At 43.3% G+C, this 24,046-nt stretch overlaps 1 protein-coding gene across 1 annotated transcript; it reads left to right on the forward strand.

Annotated features, from left to right (window-relative positions):
• The first annotated feature begins 5,909 nt into the window (after nt 1-5,909).
• Nucleotides 5,910-14,118, forward strand: LOC139375956 (retinol-binding protein 1-like). The gene is made up of 4 exons (XM_071117939.1): nt 5,910-5,997; nt 6,464-6,642; nt 11,749-11,850; nt 12,587-14,118. The coding sequence occupies exons 1-4, from the start codon at nt 5,925-5,927 to the stop codon at nt 12,635-12,637; spliced, it is 405 nt and encodes a 134-aa protein (XP_070974040.1). The 5' UTR covers nt 5,910-5,924; the 3' UTR covers nt 12,638-14,118.
• Nucleotides 14,119-24,046: the final 9,928 nt, after the last annotated feature.

Below are 24,046 nucleotides of genomic sequence, written 5' to 3' on the forward strand. Positions count from 1 at the left end.
AAAAGTCAAGCCATTGTTTATAGGGAATATAAAGTAAGAACAGGCCATTATATTGCAGCAAACACAACATAAGTTAGAACTTAATTTGGCCTAAGAAAATGTCTCAACTGAATGAAATACAACAATTGCGAACTGGTTTAAACATTATTGCAGTAATTACCAACAAAGGTAAGTGCATACTATACACAACAAATTACAGAAATAGAATCATATATATCATATACAGACCTACATATAACCTAGCTTAAACTACATATGGAGCACACAATTAAAAAGACTGATAAAATGTAAATTAGCCAATGAAAATGTCTCAACAGAATTAAACAAAACAGGTTTTGCGTATTTAAAAAAAAAAAAAAATGTTTTAAGTGTTCTATTAATAAATAGGCTTACAATAATAAATTATATACAATAATAAGGATAAAACAAGTTATTAAAAATACATTTAATTTTCAAAATTGCATCCTACCTGAATAGGGAGTTGCCACTGTAGCCTCTATTTGGCCATGCCAACGTTCTTCTCATCTTCCACTACAATATTAAAACTTATATTAAATTCCCCTTGTAGACTTTTCACTATAGGTGTACTCTTTTTCCTCTAACTTTTGTTTTACTTCAATGAAAAAGCCATCTATCTTCACAATCAACAGTGGCCTAGGCCAAGGCTCCTCTCGAAGCGTGAGAGAATGAGTCTGAAGCGCAGGTGTAGGCTTCTCCAGGACAATTTGGCCTGCTACAATTCTATTTATTGACTTTTCCACAGGCTAAGGGAAACCCAGGTGCATTGTCCCATCAGAGTTGTGTTTTCTGGGGCGGCAGGGTAGCCTAGTGGTTAGAGCGTTGGACTAGTAACCAAAAGGTTGCAAGTTCAAATCCCCGAGCTGACAATCTGTCGTTCTGCCCCTGAACAGGCAGTTAACCCACTGTTCCAAGGCTGTCATTGAAAATAAAAATTTGTTCTTAACTGACTTGCCTAGTAAAATAAAAAAAATTATATCATTCACTTGTTGCAAATAAAAGTTGTGCACATAAAAAAATACTTTTGAGCTTAAATTCACATGTACCGAATAAAAAAATCCAAAGCAATGGGTTTCCATCACATTTTCAACTCTAGGATGGTTTTGTCACAACATAAGCTGTTGGCTAGAGCGCACGTGCCAATACCAGAGTGGGCACATTCGCACGTGCGCTCTAGCCAACAGCTTGTAGATACAGTGCAGGTATTTTACTTTTTTTTAACCTTTAACTAGGCAAGTCAGTTAAGAATAAATTCTTATTTACAATGACAGCCTACCAAGGCAAAGTGGGTTAACTGCCTTGTTCAGGGGCAGAATGACAGATTTTTTACCTTGTTAGCTCTGGGATTCAATCCAGCAGCCTTTCGGTTACTGGCCCAATAATGATGATATCATTATTCACAAAAGCACCAGATTATTTTATTTGTCAAATGTCAGCAGAATAAGACCCTCCATATTTATTGAAAGGCGCATCAACCTAAACAGTGAAAGTTCATCAGAACGTATTTCATCTGCATGCTTTCCCATGATATCCTGACATTTTTTATCCAACATGTAGGCTACTTTAATGCATTTAGTCCTATTTTTTTTAAAGCCGCACACAGTCTACATATCATTAGATACACAAACTATCTAGGTCAAATAGGGGAGAGGCGTTGCTTAATCTGTTTTTTGAAACCAGGTTTGCTGTTCATTTGAGCAATATGAGATGGAACAGAGTTCCATGCAATAATGGCTCTACATAAATCTATACGCTTTCTTGAATTTGTTCTGGATTTGGGGACTGTAAAAAGACCCCTGGTGGCATGTCTGGTGGGGTAAGTGTGTGTGTGTGTGTGTGTCAGAGCTGTGTGTAAATGGACTATGCAAACAATTTGGGATTTTCAACACGTTCATGTTTTTTTTATAAAAAGAAGTGATGCAGTCAGTCTCTCCTCAACTCTTAGCCAAGAGAGACTGGCAGCATAGAATTTATATCAGCCCTCTGATTACAATGAAGAGCAAGACATGCAGCTCTGTTCTGGGCCAGCTGCAGCTTAACTAGGTCTTTCCTTGCAGCACTCGACCACACGACTGGACAATAATCGAGATTAGAACAAAACTACAGCCTGCAGGACTTGCTTTTTGGAGTGTGGTGTCAAAAAAGCCTTTATTATGGCTAGACCTCTCCCCATCTTTACAACCATTGAATCTATGTTTTGACCTTGACCGTTTACAATCTAAGGTAACACCAAGTAATTTAGTCTCCTCAATTTGTTCAACAAAGGCTGCACTGAAATTTAACAGTACAGTGCCCACATTCATCTTATTAACAATTTCTTTCAACCAATCATCAGTCATTTGTGTCAGCTCAGTACATGTTGAGTGCCCTTCTCTATAAGCATGCTAAAAGTCTGTTGAAATAGCATTATATTTGGTCAAACACAATTTTTTCCAACAGTTTGCTAAGAGCTGGCAGCAAGCTGATAGGTCTGCTGTTAGAACCAGTAAAGGCCTCTTTACCACTGTTGGGTTGCGGAATTACTAACGGCTTCCCCGAAGGCCTGAGAACAAAGACTTTCCTCAAGGCTCAGATTAAATATGACAGATAAGAGTGGCTATAGAGTCAGCTACTATCATCAGTCGCTTTCCATTTAAGTTGTCAATGCCAGGATGTTTGTCATTGATCAATAACTATTTTTCCACCTCTCCCACATTAACTTAACAAAATTCAAACTTTGCAATGCATTTCTTTCTTTTTTTATGCATGAATACAATGGCTCACTGTTCGTTGTTGGCATTTCCTACCTAAGTTTGCCCACTTTGCCAATGAAGTAATCATTAAAATAATTGCTCCTCAGACCCAGCCTTGGTCAGCAGGATCACTGGACAGAGAGTAGCTGTCCCAGAAACTGATGCCAACTGCGTTGCAGGAACCAAACTAAAAAGTTAGCTAGCTACTAAGACATTTTCCAATACACTTTCAAAACAACAAACCAAGCTCTCCCTCGTTTCGCGTTCAACAGAAAGTCCCCCTGTCCATGGAATCTTATTTATTATGATCTAATAGGCAAAACTGATCCATAAAAAGTTTGGATGGAAACCTGGTTAATGTCAAGCCATTTTGAGGATGCTGGAATTATATTTTGGATGAACGTGTGCATGCCTATAGGAGACTAATCAGATTAAAACGTTGTGACTGGTTGTATTTATGCCACATATAAAAGGTAATACATTTTTAAAATGAATTGATAAATATTTTGGCTATGTTGAAGTGTTCTAGGTGCGCAAGGAATAGCCGCTCGGATTGGAGAGAAGGCAGTGTGGGTGTTAAGCTTTCCTGAATAACTGGGCCTGCTAGGAGCATATGTGGCCACATTATTTTAGGAGGACTTGGGAGAATGATTATCTGATACAGACAGCGCATTCAGTATCAGAAGTAAAAATACAGCCAGACTGGCCTGCTACTGTTAGAAACTGTCGAGAGTAGATCACAACTGATCCAAATGGAATTAAACATTCAAATCGCAGGGCTTTTGCATCGTTATTCAAATGTCATTTTCACTGCAGCCTAGAGTATAATTTTGTACTCACTTGAAAACAATTATTCATTGCATTGTGGTGTTGTAAGCTACTATAGTCTAGGAAGGATAATTGTATTGTCCATAAACAAGATCAATAGGGGAGATTTTTGAGCTGAGTGTTTCATGTCCTCACTGTTCTTTCATGCGCAATGATGCACCTGGCATGTTCACTGCCTATCAGCTATTCCTATCTGTTCTTGTCTATTCACATTGAAAATGTATTGTAATGACCTGACTAGGTCATAAAGGAACAATTGTCCAGACAGAGGTTTGAGTTTACGAATTGACGGTTTATTAACCCAACTTCACACAGGCTACTGTTTGGCCGTAGCCCACGCCAAATAAATGAAGGATACCCTGTAATACAACTGTGACCTTCTCTTGTGAAAGCCAGACGTAAGAGAGAGAACAATGGCTAAACCTGGTCTTAACTTCCAATGCTCCATCCCCCTGCCCAACCCCCCTCCATGCCACTCCGTCAACCACCAGGATGCCCGGCATCCGAACATTCCAGGCATTCCCGGGATTGGCAGATAGCAGGTTGATTGGCATGTTGGACCTCGTGAACACTGGGTACTGGTAAGTACAACACAACCAACTAATAGCAAACACATAACACACTGTGTGTTATGGCCAATATACCACAGCTCTTGAAGAAGAATCTGGCCTTAATGGCCATGTACCCTTATAACCTCCACCCGGCACAGCCAGAAAAGGACTGGCCACTCCTCAGAGCCTGGTTCCTCTAGGTTTGGTTCCTGCCTTTCTAGGGAGTTATTCCTAGACACAGTGCTTCTACATCTGCATTGCTTGCTCATTGGGGTTATATGCTGGGTTTCTGTATAATCACTTTGTGACGTCTGCTGATGTAAAAAGGGCTTTAGAAATACATTTGATTTGATTTAAGGGCTGTTCTTAAACACGACACAATGCGGAGTGCCTGGATACAGCCCTTAGCCTTAACCCCCAAGCTAACCCCCATGGTTACCAACATTATTAGAAGAGTCAAAATAAATGTTTTGTTAAACCAGTGGTATATGGTTTGATATACCCCAGCTTTCAGCCAATCAGCATTCTGGGCTCGAACCACCCAGTTTATAATAAAAGTTGGCACATGGAAGTGTAGTGCATAAGGGAAGTACCAAAACACTTTCATATTGGGGAGGCGCATGCAAGCAGCTGAGGAAATGTGGCTAGGATGGAAATTATATTGGTAAACCTGCAACAGAGCCAACGTTAACCAGAAAAAAAAGCACTACCCTCCCATGTGCCCAGTAAAAAAAGCACACAAACCTCCCCAAAGCAAAAAATTTAGTTTGACAGCCCTCCCCTATTTTGAACCACCCCTCCCCCCCAGTAAAACTGCCACCTGTCCCTTAACACTTGCTTGCTAGATGGCCAGCTAACTACGGCTAACATAGTCACGACCTCCGCCGCCAGAATAACAACAAGTATCTGTTTTCTATTGACGTTCATTTGGATAAATCCATAACAATGCGCTGATAATGCCCGATTTTGCCTGGAAGAGCTAGAAAAGTTTCCCTTATTCTCAGGCCACTCGAGACTGGGGATCGCATTGCATATCAAGCACTAGGCTAGTTAACTAGCTAAATAGTTTGTTGCTAGCAAATCTGCCGAATTAAAAAAAACAGTTGCTGAAAACAGCTGGTCAACCTAGAAACATGTGGGAGGATTTGACAGCAGAGTGCCTCTTGCGTCATGACTGCAACAGTAAGGACCAGAGAAATGCATGTTGATCACTCACCACGTTAGTTCACCAGATGCTCCAAAACAATATGTCTCTGCAAAAAAACAATCAATGCCTAGCTAGTTAGCTTTTTCGTCGTTGGACCTGCGTTTACAATGTATCCCATTTCAGTTTGTTTAGTTGTTAGTTTAGCTTTTTGTAATTTTGTAGCAAGTACGGTCTGCATCTGTAGGCGCATATTGAAAGGTGTCCCGTTATCTGGATTTAATGTCCATTCTAGAATGCTATTCTAACCAATCAGAAACGTGTATTGAACAATACTGTGATATCATTTATATATTATGTCGTTCCCAGCCTGCTCTCATGGGCTGTGGACGAGGTTTAATTGATAGACTATGTGCCCTTGTTCTGAATGCGCTGTTTGCGCAGGGATGCATGGGGGCGAGTCGGCAGATCACCGGTGGAGGGAGGCTCAAAATGTTGTAGGAAAAAAATGAAAACTAGTAAGTAATCAGATTAAAGGGGTTATGTTTAGGTATGGACAGCGGTCCGGCATTCGATTGCAAGTAAACAGCGATATCGTATCTCCTTTACCATTTTCACTGGAAGTAAGGACACTAGAAACACACAGACAATATGCCAGTTGATCTGAATGGGTATTGGAAAATGATCTCTAATGACAACTTCGAAGAGTACTTGAAAGCCCTCGGTGAGTTGTCCCACAAAAAGTATTTTATGGGTGGTTTGCGCTTAATGACGGGGATTCAAACTTAAGTCAAAATGGATGATGCGCAAGGATACCTGCTGGACCACTGCGCCATGGGTTCAATATTGAGCTCTAGCCATCATTCAAAATCCTAACTATAGACCTAGCGAACATTACTATTCTGAATATTTAGAGACATATATAGGGTTATAACATTTAGTAGTTTGAAAGTGTTCTTATTGGACCACTGGTGTAGATACTGACAATTGTGTCACTTAAAATAATGTTTTCGAAAGCGCCTCATATTTACAAAGTATCCCAAAAAGATTTCCGGTAGTTGGATCCAGTTAAAGCCTATAGGCTACAGAAATGGGAGAATGAGTGTGACGTTGAGCTATAGATGAATGTAGCCTTCCTCCTGTGTTGATCTATTTTCTCTCTCTTCTTTCCTTGGGGACCTATCGCACAGATGTAAATGTTGCCATTAGGAAAATTGCCACTTTGTTGAAGCCCGACAAAGACATCAGTAACGATGGTGACCACGTTGTCATCAAGACCCTCAGTACCTTTAAGAACTACAACATGGATTTCCATGTTGGCAAGGAGTTTGAGGAGAATCTGTCAGGGGTCGATGACAGAAAATGCATGGTGAGTTGACAAAAACATTTCCATCACACATTCAGTGTAGACTAGTTTTTGGCTATCAAAGGCTATAAAAACATATTTCTGGAGACTGGAGAGAGACGCCGAACAAGGAGAAATATTGATGTTTCAGTAGTGATTTGATCAATCATATTCCATCTACTGCAGCGTTTTTCAAACTCGGTCCTGGGGACCACAAGGGGTGCACATTTAGTTTTTTGCCAAAACGCTGCTCTAGTGTGATAGCAGTCCTTATGTGTCCTTATACTTGATTGAGATACCACTGTGAACACAAGGGGCCTTGAGTTAATATAATAATACACTGCTCAAAAAAATTAAGGGAACACTAAAATATCACATCCAAGATCTGAATGAATGAAATATTCTTATTAAATACTTTTTTCTTTACATAGTTGAATGTGCTGACAATAAAATCACACAAAAATGATCAATGGAAATCAACCCATGGTGGTCTGGATTTGGAGTCAAAGTGGAAAACCACACTACAGGCTGATCCAACTTTGATGTAATGTCCTTAAAACAAGTCAAAATGAGGCTCAGTAGTGTGTGTGGCCTCCACGTGCCTGTATGACCTCCCTACAACGCCTGGGCATGCTTCTGATGAGGTGGCGGATGGTCTCCTGAGGGATCTCCTCCCAGACCTGGACTAAAGCATCCGCCAACTCCTGGACAGTCTGTGGTGCAACGTGGCGTTGGTGGATGGAGTGAGACATGATGTCCCAGATGTGCTCAATTGGATTCAGGTCTGGGGAATGGGCGGGCCAGTCCATATCATCAATGCCTTCCTCTTGCAGGAACTGCTGACACACTCCAGCCACATGAGGTCTAGCATTGTCTTGCATTAGGAGGAACCCAGGGCCAACCGCACCAGCATATGGTCTCACAAGGTGTCTGAAGATCTCATCTCTGTACCTAATGGCAGTCAAGCTACTTCTGGCGAGCACATGGAGGGCTGTGCGGCTCCCCAAAGAAATGCCACCCCACACCATGGCTGACCCTCCGCCAAACTGGTCATGCTGGAGGATGTTGCAGGCAGCAGAACGTTCTCCACGACGTCTCCAGACTCTGTCAGGTCTGTCACACGTGCTCAGTGTGAACCTGCTTTCATCTGTGAAGAGCACAGGGCGCCAGAGGCGAATTTGCCAATCTTGGTGTTCTCTGGCAAATGCCAAACGTCCTGCACAGTGTTGGGCTGTAAACACAACCCCCACCTGTGGACGTCGGGCCCTCATACCACCCTCATGGAGTCTGTTTCTGACCGTTTGAGCAGACACATGCACATTTGTGGCCTGCTGGAGGTCATTTTGCAAGGCTCTGGCAGTGCTCCTCCTGCTCCTCCTTGCACAAAGGCAGAGGTAGCGGTCCTGCTGCAGGGTTGTTGCCCTCCTACGGCCTCCTCCACGTCTCCTGATGTACTGGCCTGTCTCCTGGTAGTGCCTCCATGCTCTGGACACTACGCTGACAGACACAGCAAACCTTCTTGCCACAGCTCGCTTTGATGTGCCATCCTGGATGAGCTGCACTACCTGAGCCACTTGTGTGGGTTGTAGACTCCGTCTCATGCTACCACTAGAGTGAAAGCACCGCCAGCATTCAAAAGTGACCAAAACATCAGCCAGGAAGCAATAGGAACTGAGAAGTGGTCTGTGGTCACCACCTGCAGAACCACTCCTTTATTGGGGGTGTCTTGCTAATTGCCTATAATTTCCACCTGTTGTCTATTCCATTTGCACAACAGCATGTGAAATGTATTGTCAATCAGTGTTGCTTCCTAAGTGGACAGTTTGATTTCACAGAAGTGTGATTGACTTGGAGTTACATTGTGTTGTTTAAGTGTTCCCTTTATTTTTTTGAGCAGTGTATATTCCATTTAGCAGATGCTTTTATCCAAAGCGACTTAAAGTCATGCGTGCATACATTTTCCGTATGGGTGGCCCTGGAAATCGAAGCCACAACCCTGACATGTGTGAGCGCAATGGTTCTACCAATTGAGCCACAGAGGACCATACTTGAGACACAGGGGGAAGCAGTGGAAGGAATCAGCAACAAAGCTAGAGAAGACACTGGAGTCCTTGAGAACACGTACTCTAAGGGCTTTTCGCACTACTGAGCTGATCAGAGCAGTGCTAAACCAAGCTGTACTGAGCTGGCAAGGTTACGTATTCAACATAGTTGATGGAACTGCTGAAGAGGACAATGTGAAAAGAAAATATCCAAGCCAGCACTGTAAGGTTTGGGTCGGCCTAATAAAATCAGGCAATAGAGGACAAGAGCAAGGCGAGAAGGTTAGTTAGTAGCTCAGAGACAAACTTGTATGATTACATTTTTCCTATATACTGTATGGGGCAAAAAACGTATTTAGTCAGCCACCAATTGTACAAGTTCTCCCACTTACAAAGATGAGAGAGGCCTGTAATTTTAATCTTAGGTACACTTCAACTATGACAGACAAAATGAGAAAAAAAAATCCAGAAAATCAAATTGTAGGATTTTAAATGAATTTATTTGCAAATTATGGTGGAAAATAAGTATTTGGTCAATAACAAAAGTTTTCTCAATACTTTGTTATATACCCTTTGTTGGCAATGACAGAGGTCAAACGTTTTCTGTAAGTCTTCACAAGGTTTTCACACACTGTTGCTGGTATTTTGGCCCATTCCTCCATGCAGATCTCCTCTAGAGCAGTGATGTTTTGGTGCTGTTGCTGGGCAACACGGACTTTCAACTCCCTCCAAAGATTTTCTATGGGGTTGAGATCTGGAGACTGGCTAGGCCACTCCAGGACCTTGAAATGCTTCTTGTCACTCCTTCGTTGCCCGGGCGGTGTGTTTGGAATCATTGTCATGCTGAAAGACACAGCCACGTTTCATCTTCAATTCCCTTACTGATGGAAGGAGGTTTTCACTCAAAATCTCACGATACATGGCCCCATTCATTCTTTCCTTTACACGGATCAGTCGTCCTGGTCCCTTTGCAGAAAAACAGCCCCAAAGCATGATGTTTCCACCCCCATGCTTCACAGTAGGTATGGTGTTCTTTGGATGCAACTCAGCATTCTTTGTCTTCCAAACACGACAAGTTGAGTTTTTCCCAAAAGTTATATTTTAGTTTAATCTGACCATATGGCATTCTCCCAATCTTCTTCTGGATCATCCAAATGCTCTCTAGCAAACTTCAGACGGGCCTGGACATGTACTGGCTTAAGCAGGGGGACACGTCTGGCACTGCAGGATTTGAGTCCCTGGCGGCGTAGTGTGTTACTGATGGTAGGCTTTGTTACTTTGGTCCCAGCTCTCTGCAGGTCATTCACTAGGTCCCCCCGTGTGGTTCTGAGATTTTTGCTCACCGTTCTTGTGATCATTTTGACCCCACGGGGTGAGATCTTGCGTGGAGCCCCAGACCGAGGAAGATTATCAGTGGTCTTGTATGTCTTCCATTTCCTAATAATTGCTCCCACAGTTGATTTCTTCAAACCAAGCTGCTTACCTATTGCAGCCTGGTGCAGGTCTATAATTTTGTTTCTGGTGTCCTTTGACAGCACTTTGGTCTAGGCCGTAGTGGAGTTTGGAGTGTGACTGTTTGAGGTTGTGGACAGGTGTCTTTCATACTGATAACAAGTTCAAACAGGTGCCATTCATACAGGTAACGAGTGGAGGACAGAGGAGCCTCTTGAAGAAGAAGTTACAGGTCTGTGAGAGCCAGAAATCTTGCTTGTTTGTAGGTGACCAAATACTTATTTTCCACCATAATTTGCAAATAAATTCATAAAAAATCCTACAATGTGATTTTCTGGATTTTTTTTCTCATTTTGTCTGTCATAGTTGAAGTGTATCTATGATGAAAATTACAGGCCTCTCTCTTCTTTTTAAGTGGGAGAACTTGCACAATTGGTGGCTGACTAAATACTTTTTTGCCCCACTGTACACAGAGAGCTAATATTAATAATATGCATGTCAATCTCTCCTGGCTGAAAATAGAGGAGAGACTGACTTCACCACTGCTTTTATTTTTGAGAGGTATTGACATGTTGAATGCACCGAGCTGTCTGTCTAAACTACTGGTACACAGCTCGGATACCCATGCATACCCCACAAGACATGCCACAAGAGGTCTCTTCACAGTCCCAATATCCAGAACAGACTATGGGAGGCACACAGTACTACATAGAGCCATGACTACATGGAACTCCATTCCACATCAAGTAACTGACTTGAGCAGTAAAATGTTATTTAAAAAACAGATAAAAAAACACCTTATGGAACAGCGGGGGCTGTGAAGCAACACAAACGTTGGCACAGACACATGCAAACACACACACACATAGGATAACATACGCACTATACATACACATGGATTTAGTACTGTAGATCTGTGGTAGTGGTGGAGTAGGGTCCTGAGGGCACACAGTGTGTTGTGAAATCTGTGAATGTATTGTAATGTTTTAAAATTGTACAAACTGCTTTAATTTTGCTGGACCCCAGGAAGAGTGCAGCAGCTAATCGGGATCCATAATAAATATAAATACAAAAATCGATGTCAGCCTATCCTCACATTCTGATCTCATTCAAGTCCTTTGGCATATTATTTGCTCCTGTACTCTTGAACAATATATGAAAAGTTATTTTAGTTTGCTGAGAAGTGTGGTTGCATGTTTCTGTCTGTATACACTGAATGTACAAAACATTAGGAACACCTTCTTAATATTGAGTTCCACCCACTTCTGTCCACAGAACAGCCTCAATTCGTTGAGCATAGATTCTACAAGGTGTCGAAAGCAATGCTGGCCCATGTTGACTCCAATGTTTCCCACAGTTGTTCCAAATTGACTGGATGTCTTTTGGGTGGTGGACCATTCTTGATACACGGGAAACTGTTGAGCATGAAAAAAAACAGGTTTAAGGGATCATAGATTTTACCTGGTCAGTCTATGTCATGGAAAGAGCAGATGTTCCTAATGTTTTGTACACTCAGTGTATGTTCTCCCTGTAAGTTGTTCTACTTATGGTTGTGGATGCTATGTGTGCGTGTGGGTGGGTCATGCTCCTAACTGACAGTAGAATGCATGATGGTGTCTCTCCTCTCTTCCCGTAGACAACTATCTCATGGGAGGGGGACAAGCTGTTGTGTGTTCAGAAGGGAGAGAAGGAGGGCCGAGGCTGGACCCATTGGGTGGAGGGAGATACGCTTCATCTGGTAAGAGTCTATTCATTCATGTCATTTGAATGCAAGTCTACTTCCTCAGTTCCTGATTTTACTTGTTGTCACAACATATCTCAGATCAGGTGATTTAAAACATGTTTATAGATATGGCTATAGATAAATAGGAGAGATTAAAAAACGACACAGTATGACTACCTTGTCATTGAGGATTTTCATTGCTATATGATTATTGTCGTCAAAGCTGAGTAAAAGGCAGTGGAGGCTGCTGAGGGGAGAACGGCTAATAATGTCTGGAACAGAGCGAATGGAATTGCATCGAACACATGGGAACCATGGAAACCAAGTATATGATGTTGTTGACATCTTTCCATTTATTCCGCACTAGCCATTACCACATGCCCGTCCTCCCCAATTAAGGTTCCACCAACATCCTGTGGTAAAAGGCATCTGACTGCCATATTATTTAGTCAGTGATTCTAACAGATGTTCGCAATCATTGGCCATGAAATTATTCATCAGCAGAGTGGCTCACATGAGTCACTAATCCCCGGAACAATGAACAACAGTGGCCTCTGATGGTTAAAAATAGAACTGCAAGTACAAGTAATTTGACTATGGTTATTCTCCATAGAGGAGATTGATTTACTGTTTTAAAAAAAATACATTTTCACAGCTGTTTACCTCAATTAATGGGGGGTTATTTTTTGCTTCACACGAACAAATCAATAATTAATTAAAAGGATTTCTAAAAAATCTGTTCTCTCTGCAGGGGCTGAGAGCATGTGGAGCTATGTGCAAACAGCTCTTCAAGAACACTTAAACCAGCCCTGGAACAACAGAACGGTACCCCTTACCTGAGAGTGCAGAGAGACACGGACACAACCCCCAACCTGAGAGTGAAGAGAGACACGGACAAGACCCAAGCCTGTGACAGAGAACCACCTATTGCACACATCCGTCCATCAATCCATCCTTTCATCCATCCTTCCTTCCTTATTTCATTCCATTCTTTCACATTTCATTCCATCAAGACTGTTGCCTTGACCCACCAAAGTCAAACTATCCACAACAAGGGTGATGTACATGTAGCTTCCTAACAAAAAGGAAAACTGTTTATTATTAACCTCCAAACGAGCTTCAATGCCATGCAACACTCCTTCCGTGGTCTCCAACTGCTCTTAAACGCAAGTAAAACCAAATGCATGCTTTTCAACCGTTCGCTGCCCACACCCTACCGCCAAACTAGCATCACTACTATGGACAGTTCTAACTTAGAATGTGGACAATTACAAATACCTAGGTGTCTGGCTAGGTAGACTGTAAACTCTCCTTCCAGACTCATATTAAACATCTCCAATCCAAAGTAAAATCTAGAATCGGCTTCCTATTTCGCAACAAAGCCTCCTTCACTCACGCCGCCAAACATACCCTCATAAAACTGACTATCCTACCGATCCTCGACTTCGGCAATGTCATTTACAAAATAGTTTCCAATACTCTACTCAGCAAAATGGATGCAGTCTATCACAGTGCCATCCGTTTTGTTACCAAAGCCCCTTATAACACCCACCACTGCGACCTGTATGCTCTAGTCGGCTGGCCCTCGCTACATATTCGTCGCCAGACCCACTGGCTCCAGGTCATCTATAAGTTGATGCTAGATAAAGCTCTGCCTTATCTCAGCTCACTGGTCACGATAACAACACCCACCTGTAGCACGCGCTCCAGCAGGTATATTTCACTGGCCATCCCCAAAGCCAACATGTCCTTTGGCCGCATTTCCTTCCAGTTCTCTGCTGCCAATGACTGGAACGAATTGCAAAAATCGCTGAAGCTGGAGACTTATATTTCCCTCACTAACTTTAAACATCAGCTATCTGAGCAGCTAACCGATCTTTGCAGCTGTACATAGTCCATCTGTAAATAGCCCACCCAATCTACCTACCTCATCCCCATATTGTTTTTATTTACTTTTCTGCTTTTGCACACCAGTATTTCTACTTGCACATCATCATCTGCTCATCTATCACTCCAGTGTTAATTTGCAAAATTGTAACTACTTTGCTACTATGGCCTATTTATTGCCTACCTCCTCATGCCATTTGCACACACTGTATAATATACTTTCTTTTTTTCTATTGTGTTATTGACTGTATGCTTGTTTATTCCATGTGTAACTCTGTGTTGTTGTTTGTGTCGCACTGCTTTGCTTTATCTTGGCCAGGTCGCAGTTGTAAATGAGAACTTGTTCTCAACTAGCTTACCTGGTTAAATAAAGGTGAAATTTAAAAATGTAAAAAATCATGTCCTTTTCATCAGTGGTACTGTAACTCTGTTTCAGGGCGGCCGGGTGCTCCTTTGATGAACATGTTTTTTACGATTAGTGCCTTAATCTCTGATGATGCGCCGGACTGAAAACTGACGGTGAACTTGACCAGTAGGAAGGAGGGTTTCAGCAGAGTGAAAGTGTTGGTGAGGGAGGTAAAGAATGAAAAGGAAATGCACAGGCAACAGAAGATGTGACAGATGGCTATCAGGCCCAGTGTATCTGAGTCATCATAGCCATCTTGTTTACAGTGGCTTGCAAAAGTATTCACCCCTTGGCATTTTTCCTATTTTATTGCATTACAACCTGGATTTAAAATGTATTTTTGAGGGGTTTGTATCATTTGATTTAAACAACATGCCTACCACTTTGAAGATGCTAAATATGTTTTATTGTGAAACAAACAAGAAATAAGACAAAAAAAACAAAACAGGCGTGCTTAACTATTCACCCCCCCCCCCCCCCCCCCCCAAAAGTCAATACTTTGTAGAGCCACCTTTTGCAGATAGTGTCATATACATATATATGTAAACATTCATACACATAGCTCATATATTATACAGCGCCAAGCCAAACCGCCTGACTCAAGTCATCTTACTTACCCCTGCTAAAACAGGAACCAGCTCACTCACCCAGCAATAAAACTACCCCCCCTCAGGTCTGTTGTCTTACCACCCCAGGAAACAAAGACATTCCATCGCAAGAACACATACACCCAGCCATAAAACTGACCCCCTCTGTTCTCTTCTTTCACGACCCCCTCTGCTCTCCTGTATCAGATTTCCAGATACACAAATATCTCCTTGTATAAACACACATCTCAACCCCCTCTACTGGTCGGGTGCTCAGAACAAGACTCTGCTGTGCACCAATGAGGCTCCTGCTCTGGGTAGAGCAGGCCCGCCTCCATCTCTTCAGGACCAGTCAGAAGACCACCACGACAAGACTCCACCTACATCATTCTTCAAAAACTGAAAAACTGTTGTAACCTTTGTCTAGGCCTCTTTTTCACCTGACTCCTTACCGAGTTATATGAACTAGATCCGTGCACGTAAAACTGTGGGACAAGATATCTTTTGACTCATTAAAACTGCCTTTTGTTACAACTGAAATCCACTCTGTCCAGCGTCCGTGATTTGGTCTCGACTCTCCAGTAATTGAACATCAACAATAGCGACTTTATTATCTGATAGGGAAACAGCACAGATAGCAACTTTATTATCTGATAGGGAAACAGCACAGATAGCGACTTTATTATCTGATAGGGAAACAGCACAGATAGCGACTTTATTATCTGATAGGGAAACAGCACACATAGCGACTTTATTATCTGATAGGGAAACAGCACAGATAGCGACTTTATTATCTGATAGGGAAACAGCACAGATAGCGACTTTATTATATGATAGGGAAACAGCACAGATAGTGTTGTAATAACATATTAAAACATGTAATGACGCATTCACTGACTGTTGTCTGCCTGGGCTTAACCATACAATTTTGGCTTGTACTCTGTGTTATACCCTCCCTCTCTCTCTGTTTCTCAATATACTAACTGCACGGGAAACCCCCACCAGGGTGGCGGAATAAGATATAAGATAAAACACACTGACAACCCATAAATATACACTGCTCAAAACCCTTTGGGATGGGCTCCAAAGACAAAGAACTCTGTCGGGAACCAATGGGATACTGACGCCAGGCTGGAGAGGACTGTCTATCACCTACGAACAACCAACCAGGAGCCAGAACTACCAGAATCTACCTACGTCATTTCAATGTATAAATGAACTGCCCAAATATGTTGTAGGCCTCTTTTTCCGAAAGCTCCCTAAGGGTTGGACGAATAGGAGCCGTGCTGCACGTTTGCCAGATATCATCATGTCTGAATAAACGGCCTTTAATATACCGTATCCGCCTTGTCCAGAGTCTCATCTTGGTCTTGTTTCTCCAATAACTAATCATTAACAAATTGGTAGCTAGAGGATGGTAGAAATCCATGAATTCGGTCCATAGATTTGATGAGAGAAAAGACAAGTTGACGACAGATTCTAGAAGGACGGGCGACCTGTCTACAGGAGCCATCGGGGATTCAACTCGCCTCAGGAAACTGACCAAAGAGCTCGACACTATAAAAGGTAAGCAGAACCTGTTTAATCGAAATCTGCATATTATAGTATAATCAGTATCCAAATTATGGTCAGAAGTACTGAGTGCGTGAGTATGAATTGCCGTTAAATTTATGGAAAATGTTCCGATAACCAAAGGCATTTGCATAATGATATCTGTGTAAATATATTGTTCAAATCTGATTCAAATAGTCCAGCAACAGTAATATGTAAATTTGCTGGGTGTCATGGTGAGGAATTGGAGGACAGAATGTGATGTATTGTTTAAAATCTAATCCATATAGGGTGGCAATAGTTGATATGTAAATCGACTAGGTGTTACGGTGAAGGATTTGATAACAGAATTTGATGGAATGTGATGCACTGTTTTAATCGGGTCCAAATAGTCTGGCAATTTTCGATGTGGCAATCGTTTAGGTGTTACGGTGAGGGATTCGATAACTCAGTGAAATGAAATATGAATGAGATGATGAAATGTTTTGTTAATTGATCGAGACGTATATTTAAGACTGGAACCAGTGGAGTAGGCATCCCACTAGGAGCATCAGTTAATAAGCTAAATAATTGGACTAGGAGTGAAGGAATTAAACCTGATCTCTCCAGATTAATGTCACTGATTCACCGTTCCATGAGACCGAGGGATACTGACCACCGGCTCTAAATTTGACCGCCGAGTCAAAAGTTTGGGCGGGTTGTGCGGCCGCCGTGCCGAGTAGCGAATTGATTTCTGTTCTCTTTGTGCTGTTGGGGTTGCCTAGAATTAATTTGACAAATATTATAGAAGGCATCTGAATGCATTGACATTGACCCAAAAGTAGGCGTTTGGGACACTAACATTTCGCCAGGCAGTAGAAATGTGTGAACCTGTAAAATTACTCCAGTAAAATACCCTAGACGCATAATTATCTCGCGAATATCCCTTTTCGATATTATAGTACAGTAATTCTACAAAACTCTGTGTGCACGAGGGTGAGACACGAGAGATAAGTCTGTGTGGGCACCAGGGATACATCGCTGGTTTCGACCAAGTGACGGGCTAAGTGCACATAGTTGCTGAGGGCCATAGTGCAATGTCTTGTTAGCACATTTAGTTGTTTAAAAAAAAAAAATGTTTTACATAATTTTTTATCGGACCCAGACATAGTGAATCGTCAATATGGCCTCAATTACCGTTCCCAAACTCAAATTCAATGAATATTTAGATCAGAGAATACAGGAAAGGGCAGGAGGAAAACAGGAATATAAATCAATAAAGAAGATATGGGGGGAATTAGGCTGAGATGGACCCAGGCAGGTTACATTAGTGGAGTTGCCCCATCCAGGGAACAACTCAGCACTATGGAAAGAGAGTGAGGCAGAAAAGAATAGCAGCCATTTTTTCAAGAAGAAAGGAACGAAGGAGAGAGAGAGAGCGGAGGCGGAGCTGAGAATAGGGACATGGGCAATAGAGGAGACAAAAAGGACACGCCCACAAAAGAAACCTGATATGATGGGGGTGCTTGCTGGGGCCTCAGATGACGTCAGAGAAGGCACAATCAACAACCACAACACCCCACCGCCCACCGTGACCACCCCATCGGCCCCGCTCTCTCTATACCCGCCACTGCCACAGGAAGAGAAGACTGAAGTGCCACCTCCCTATTCACAAAATCCATTCGCACACCTCCCACACAACCCATTTAAAACCCACACCACACCAGCAGCCATACAGGCCCCGGTCTTCATGATGCAGGGAGGACAGCTAAAAGGGAACATGACTGTGGGGATTCAAGAAGGCCTCCTCGTCTGTGAAGAAAGGCCCGATTGCTCAAGCCCCACAGCACTACAAGGCCCAGGTGGGTCCCTGCTGAGCTACCCACAAGGAAGGGAAGGTGGATCTCAACCGGGCCTGCTAAAGAGAGAAGGCCACGATCTTATTCAGTTATCCTCTACTCCAAACACAGACAATTAGCTGAAATGATAGGCTTGACACAAGCACTGAAAGGAGCAGGAAGGGGCCTACCAACTTCCCCTACGCCCAGCAGCTGATCCACGCTTCGTTGAGTACCAGCCTTGGAAGACCGCTTTGATGGGACATATGCCCAGCCTACATGGAGGAGCCTCTACATGGCTACACCAATTGCAATGAAAACAGCTGGCTACACCAATTGCAATGAAAACACTACTAGCCAAAGCCACGAACACAGGATGAGGAGGAGGAAGAAGAGGACCCCCTCCTCTACAATACAACCACCCAGGACCCAGCCACATGCAGCAGCAACAGCAAGATTACAACCAACCACAGTTTCAAGGTATGGCAGGGAACACCATGCCCTGGCCATAAAAGATGCCCACACTGTCTGAAACCCCAGAAGTGTACTGGCTAAAATGCCTACCCACAGGGCCTTCCACCCCTCACATCCAGTTTAAGTTAAACCAACTGAAAGCTCAAATCTACACTCTGCACCCATATAAGACTCCCAAGCTGAGATCCATTGCACACTCAATGCAACAGAAACTGATGACTGCCTCTACACTGTAGACTGGGACGAAGACATGATGCACCTGACCCCACCTATCAGGTGTTGTACCATTGTGTGTGGCCCAGAGGGGGTGGCAGCACCGGTCATCCTACGATCAAGGAACCTCCATGCACCCCTGGCCTGGACGGCTGAAGCATCAACAGCCATAGCACTCCTGAAAACAGATCTACCAGCGGCAGCAGCTTTGACTGCACCTGACTACAAGAACAAGTTCCATTTGGATGTTTCTGAAAGGGAAGGATTTACCTTATCCGTCCTATTCCAGAAACAAGAGGGGGAGAGAAGGGTCTTGATGTACTACTCTTTCAAACTTGACCACATTGAGGTAGAACAGACAACATGCTCCAGATACGTTGCTGCAGTAGCAAAAGCTATTGAAAAAAAACAGCTCACCTCGTGATGTCACCCTTCAATCAGCCATCATCCCTCAACCAGCATTGGCCCAATTAGCTGAAATCATCGGATTGACGCAGGCCCTCATCAGAGGAAAAGGAAAGACTGTGAATATCTATACAGACTCAGCCCATGCCCATGAAGCAGGCCACACTGATGGACCCAGAACTTTTATGAGAAGCACATGGCCCCACACACGAAGGCAGACTAAAGACCCTCCAAAAGGCCTCGCACATCTGGTGGCACCCTCACATAAAAAATATATGACTGACTTATTTCATGGCGATGATTTATTTTGTGATGAATGCAATGTTTGTGACAGACACAACCCAAAGAAACCATATCGAACACCAATGGGCTCATACCCATTACCTAATGCATGATTTCAGGATATTAGCATAGAATACACAGACATGGGGGCGGATAAGGTGGTTAATGGGAAACAATACCTATTAGTGATGGTGGATAGGTTTTCCAAATGGGTAGAGGCAATTCCAATGGCGGGGGAGGATGCGAAGTCAGTTATAGGCCACAATCCCAAGGTCTCATGGAACGCGCAAGTCAAACGTATGTGCCGGGTCGAAGTTGAAATGGGTCGAAGCCCTGCCCCTGGCGTTGATGGCCATGAGAGCCTCACCAGGGTCAGGCACCCATCTCTCTCCTCATGAGATAATGACTGGTAGAGTCATGCCTGGCCCACCAAGGGAGGGAGGTCATATGCCCGCCCTTGATGTGCAATAAATTGTAATGTCTAATTATGTGAAAAAAATGACGGTTCTCTCTGCAGCACTCTCTACCCAGGTTCAAACGGTCCAGGAGGGGGAGCTGCCGGGGGACACGCCACCACTGAAGGTAAAACTTGGAGACTGTGTAAGGGTAAAGGTCCACAAGAGAAAGTGGCTGGAACCCAGGTGGACTGGTCCGTACGAAGTGAAGGAGGTTACTTCACACTCAGTCCAGGTCAAAGGTAAATTGGGCGCACCTTGGCACCACCTCACACATTGTACACCAGCTCCAACCCCTTCCCGCACACTGACGGAAGTCAGAACCGACCTAAGTGGTCTACATTCGGCCCCAAATCTTGCACCTCCTTAGTCAGGGAAAATGGGAGGTTCAGCCCCATATTCACTGACTAAGTCACACCGTACTCCTTGGGAACGGTTGGGGATCTCCGGACCCCTGTTTGTTATTTTTCTTCTCATGGGAGGAGTCACTGTATGTACACTCACATGGCTTATAGACCAACAGATACACCCACTACAGACTCACATACTGAATTCTACTCTGCCAGGTGAAACTAACTCTCTCTCTTTTCTCTCTTATCTACCACAAGACCATACCGTTTCTAGGCATGAGGTGGGGGTCACTAAGTGCACCCCCCAGGAGTTGAAGAGCACCACCTTGTGTTTGCCTTTCAATGCCACCACCACTGTTTACCTGCCTTGGGGCCTTTTGGGTCATGGGCAAAATAGTTTGGGGCTACCTGCCTGGACCTATTCCAGTTTTAACTGGTATATAACCAAAGGGGGATATGGTGAGTGGTCTTGGAAAAACCTGGTGGCGGAAACAGGGCATGACTGGTCCAGCTATTCCAAGGGACGGGGTGTTCTTGCCTGGCGCAAACGGCTTACATTTTCACGCACTGGTTTTCAACTAAAGCTGATTGTACGACCTGGGACCACTATGGGTTGTCAGGTTTTTACGTTGGCCCCATATGTAGATACCGACAGGGCTGAAGTCCATTTCACACTATATATCTGTGTTACGCCACAACCACAGCCTACTTCTGTGACGGTGCGTGACGATATGGCAAAGCCACATACCCTACCCCAGCACAGGGATGGGTGGGGTTCTGCTGTTTTAGTGGTCACCACCCCTACCCCGGATGAGAACATTCGGGTTGCTACAGGTATCTCAGGTTTGTCTAACAATTGGTTATTATTGACCGAACAAGCAGCCAATACAACCCCCACTAGTTGCGTAGTTTGCATGGGTGCCAGACCATTGCTCCGCATTGTCCCGGCTACTGTTGAGATCGGATGTTTAATGCCCCTTATGGACAAAGACAATCCGACTGGTAATTGTTTCTTGTGGGATGCAGTTTACCCTGTTGTCTCCACTACGGACAGGGCACCAGTATTTTCCTCTGATGTTGCCAGGGCCGAATTCTCCTGTATTAACACGACAGGGGGTATACTACAGTTAGGTTTTCTCCCTGTTGGTTGGTGTACAAATACTATCGTAGTAGTTGGTGTTTTTAAGCCAGTGATCAGGGCTGACATCTGGTGGTGGTGTGGGGGACCTCGGCTTTTTGAAAGACCTCCCAATAAGGCTACGGGTACTTGTGCGCTTGTAACACTTCTACTGCCTATCTCTGTTTACCCTATAGGTGTGGGTGATTTGGTGACCCGGATACAGGCTGTGGACCCACAGTTTCTGCCTACCAGAACCAAGCGGGAAGCAGCCCTGACTGTTGGGGATCTCACGTATATTGATGCTATAGGTGTTCCTAGTGTGGTCCCTGATGAGTACAAGCTGGTGGACCAGGTCGCCGCAGGTTTTGAATCATCTCTCTGCTGGTGGTGCACTGTGAATAAAAATGTTGACCGCATTAACTATATACATTTCAATGTCCAAAAATTAGGAAACTGGACTCAACAAGGTTTTGAGGCCGTACATGGTCAACTGGCGGCTACCTCCCTTATGGCTTTTCAAAATCGCATTGCCGTTGACATGTTGCTGGCTGAGAAGGGTGGGATATGTTTTATGTTTGGGGAGCAATGTTGCACATTTATCCCCAATAACACAGCCTCTGATGGCAGTCTCACTGTTGCGTTAGAAGGACTACGTACCCTGAATGGTAAAATGAAATCCCACTCTGGGGTTGATACCAGCACGTGGGACTCCTGGATGGATGCATTTGGTAAATATAAGGTCCTGGTCTCTTCTATTCTGGTCTCTATCTCTGTGTTTGTTGCAATATTAACCCTCTGTGGCTGTTGTTGCATCCCATGTGCCCGCTCCCTGCTTTCTCGAGTTATTACTTCTGCTATTGCACCAAATAATGACCCTGCACTGATGTTCCCCCTCCTACAACAGGAGGATCCTCTGATGGAGTTTGAAACATGCACATATGAGTAATTTTCACGTCTCTTTGGAGACGTGAAGAGGGGGACTACAAATTTCCTAAATTTCCTGTTCTATTTTTCTTACTTTTAGTTTTTGTCACGTCTAATAGACGTGAAGAGGGGGTGTTGTAATAACATATTAAAACATGTAATGACGCATTCACTGACTGTTGTCTGCCTGGGCTTAACCATACAATTTTGGCTTGTACTCTGTGTTATACCCTCCCTCTCTCTCTGTTTCTCAATATACTAACTGCACGGGAAACCCCCACCAGGGTGGCGGAATAAGATATAAGATAAAACACACTGACAACCCATAAATATACACTGCTCAAAACCCTTTGGGATGGGCTCCAAAGACAAAGAACTCTGTCGAGAACCAATGGGATACTGACGCCAGGCTGGAGAGGACTGTCTATCACCTACGAACAACCAACCAGGAGCCAGAACTACCAGAATCTACCTACGTCATTTCAATGTATAAATGAACTGCCCAAATATGTTGTAGGCCTCTTTTTCCGAAAGCTCCCTAAGGGTTGGACGAATAGGAGCCGTGCTGCACGTTTGCCAGATATCATCATGTCTGAATAAACGGCCTTTAATATACCGTATCCGCCTTGTCCAGAGTCTCATCTTGGTCTTGTTTCTCCAATAACTAATCATTAACAATAGCGACTTTATTATCTGATAGGGAAACAGCACAGATAGCACATCATGCAACACAGTCACCACAGATCACTCTACTCTCTGCATGCCCTATACAAAATACATGAAACGCCTCCTGACACAGTGAATAACCAGCTAGCATTAGCTGAAATTATATTCACAAAGGAAACACCACACATCTGATCTACAATATTCAAGCAATATTTACAAACAAATTTATATAACTTGTACATTCCAATCTGCACTTAGGAGTATAAAGAATACTTACATTATATGAATTTGTGTTGTACATGTAGCCCCCACCCAACAAAAAAAATGGTCACAAAAAAAGAGATCAATGTAAGAAGATAGTGATCAAACAACTAGAAAAACTGGATCTAAAAAAGAACAGTATTGCTATTAGTCAGATTCATGAATTGTAGTGTCCAATTTTTTAAAAAACTATTCAAGTCACATCTGATTTCTCTTTGTATCTGAATAGTCCACTCTTACCTTTTGTATTGACTGCTCATCCCCAGGGGATTTCAAAAGTTAGTGGCATGGTGATTACTCATGTAAGCCCCTGAAAGTCACATATTGAATTAAATGGATTATGGAATGGATTCAGAATGCTCGGGGTTAGTTGTGTTGTACAGTGTGACTAGAATTGCAAAGGGAGGGTATATTCCTGCACTGTAAAAAAAACAATATGTTGATTCAACATACCATTGAAAGGTAACCAGCTGCAAAAGGATTGTGAGTTTGCTCACTAGTTGGGCATAAATCTGAACCAGCATACTGTACATGTACATTCTTATGTTTAATTGTATGTTCACTCAATTTTGAATTTTAGGTTGAGTGAACATACAATTCAACTTGAGAATTTATGATACCTTATCTGCATATTTCCCAGCATGCCTTGCTTTTTGTTTGAATTATAGTTGCCAGTGTTATGATATGGGAGGAAGGTTAGTGTTAGGAGATAGACAAACACACTACCCTGATACACTTCCACACTCCAGGTGGCAGCAACAACTGGGTGAGGGCTGTGTTCTTCCAGGAAGCCTAGATAATTCCGAAGGTGCA

Source organism: Oncorhynchus clarkii, chromosome 20 (genome assembly GCF_045791955.1).
Source record: "Oncorhynchus clarkii lewisi isolate Uvic-CL-2024 chromosome 20, UVic_Ocla_1.0, whole genome shotgun sequence".
Taxonomy (NCBI): domain Eukaryota; kingdom Metazoa; phylum Chordata; class Actinopteri; order Salmoniformes; family Salmonidae; genus Oncorhynchus; species Oncorhynchus clarkii.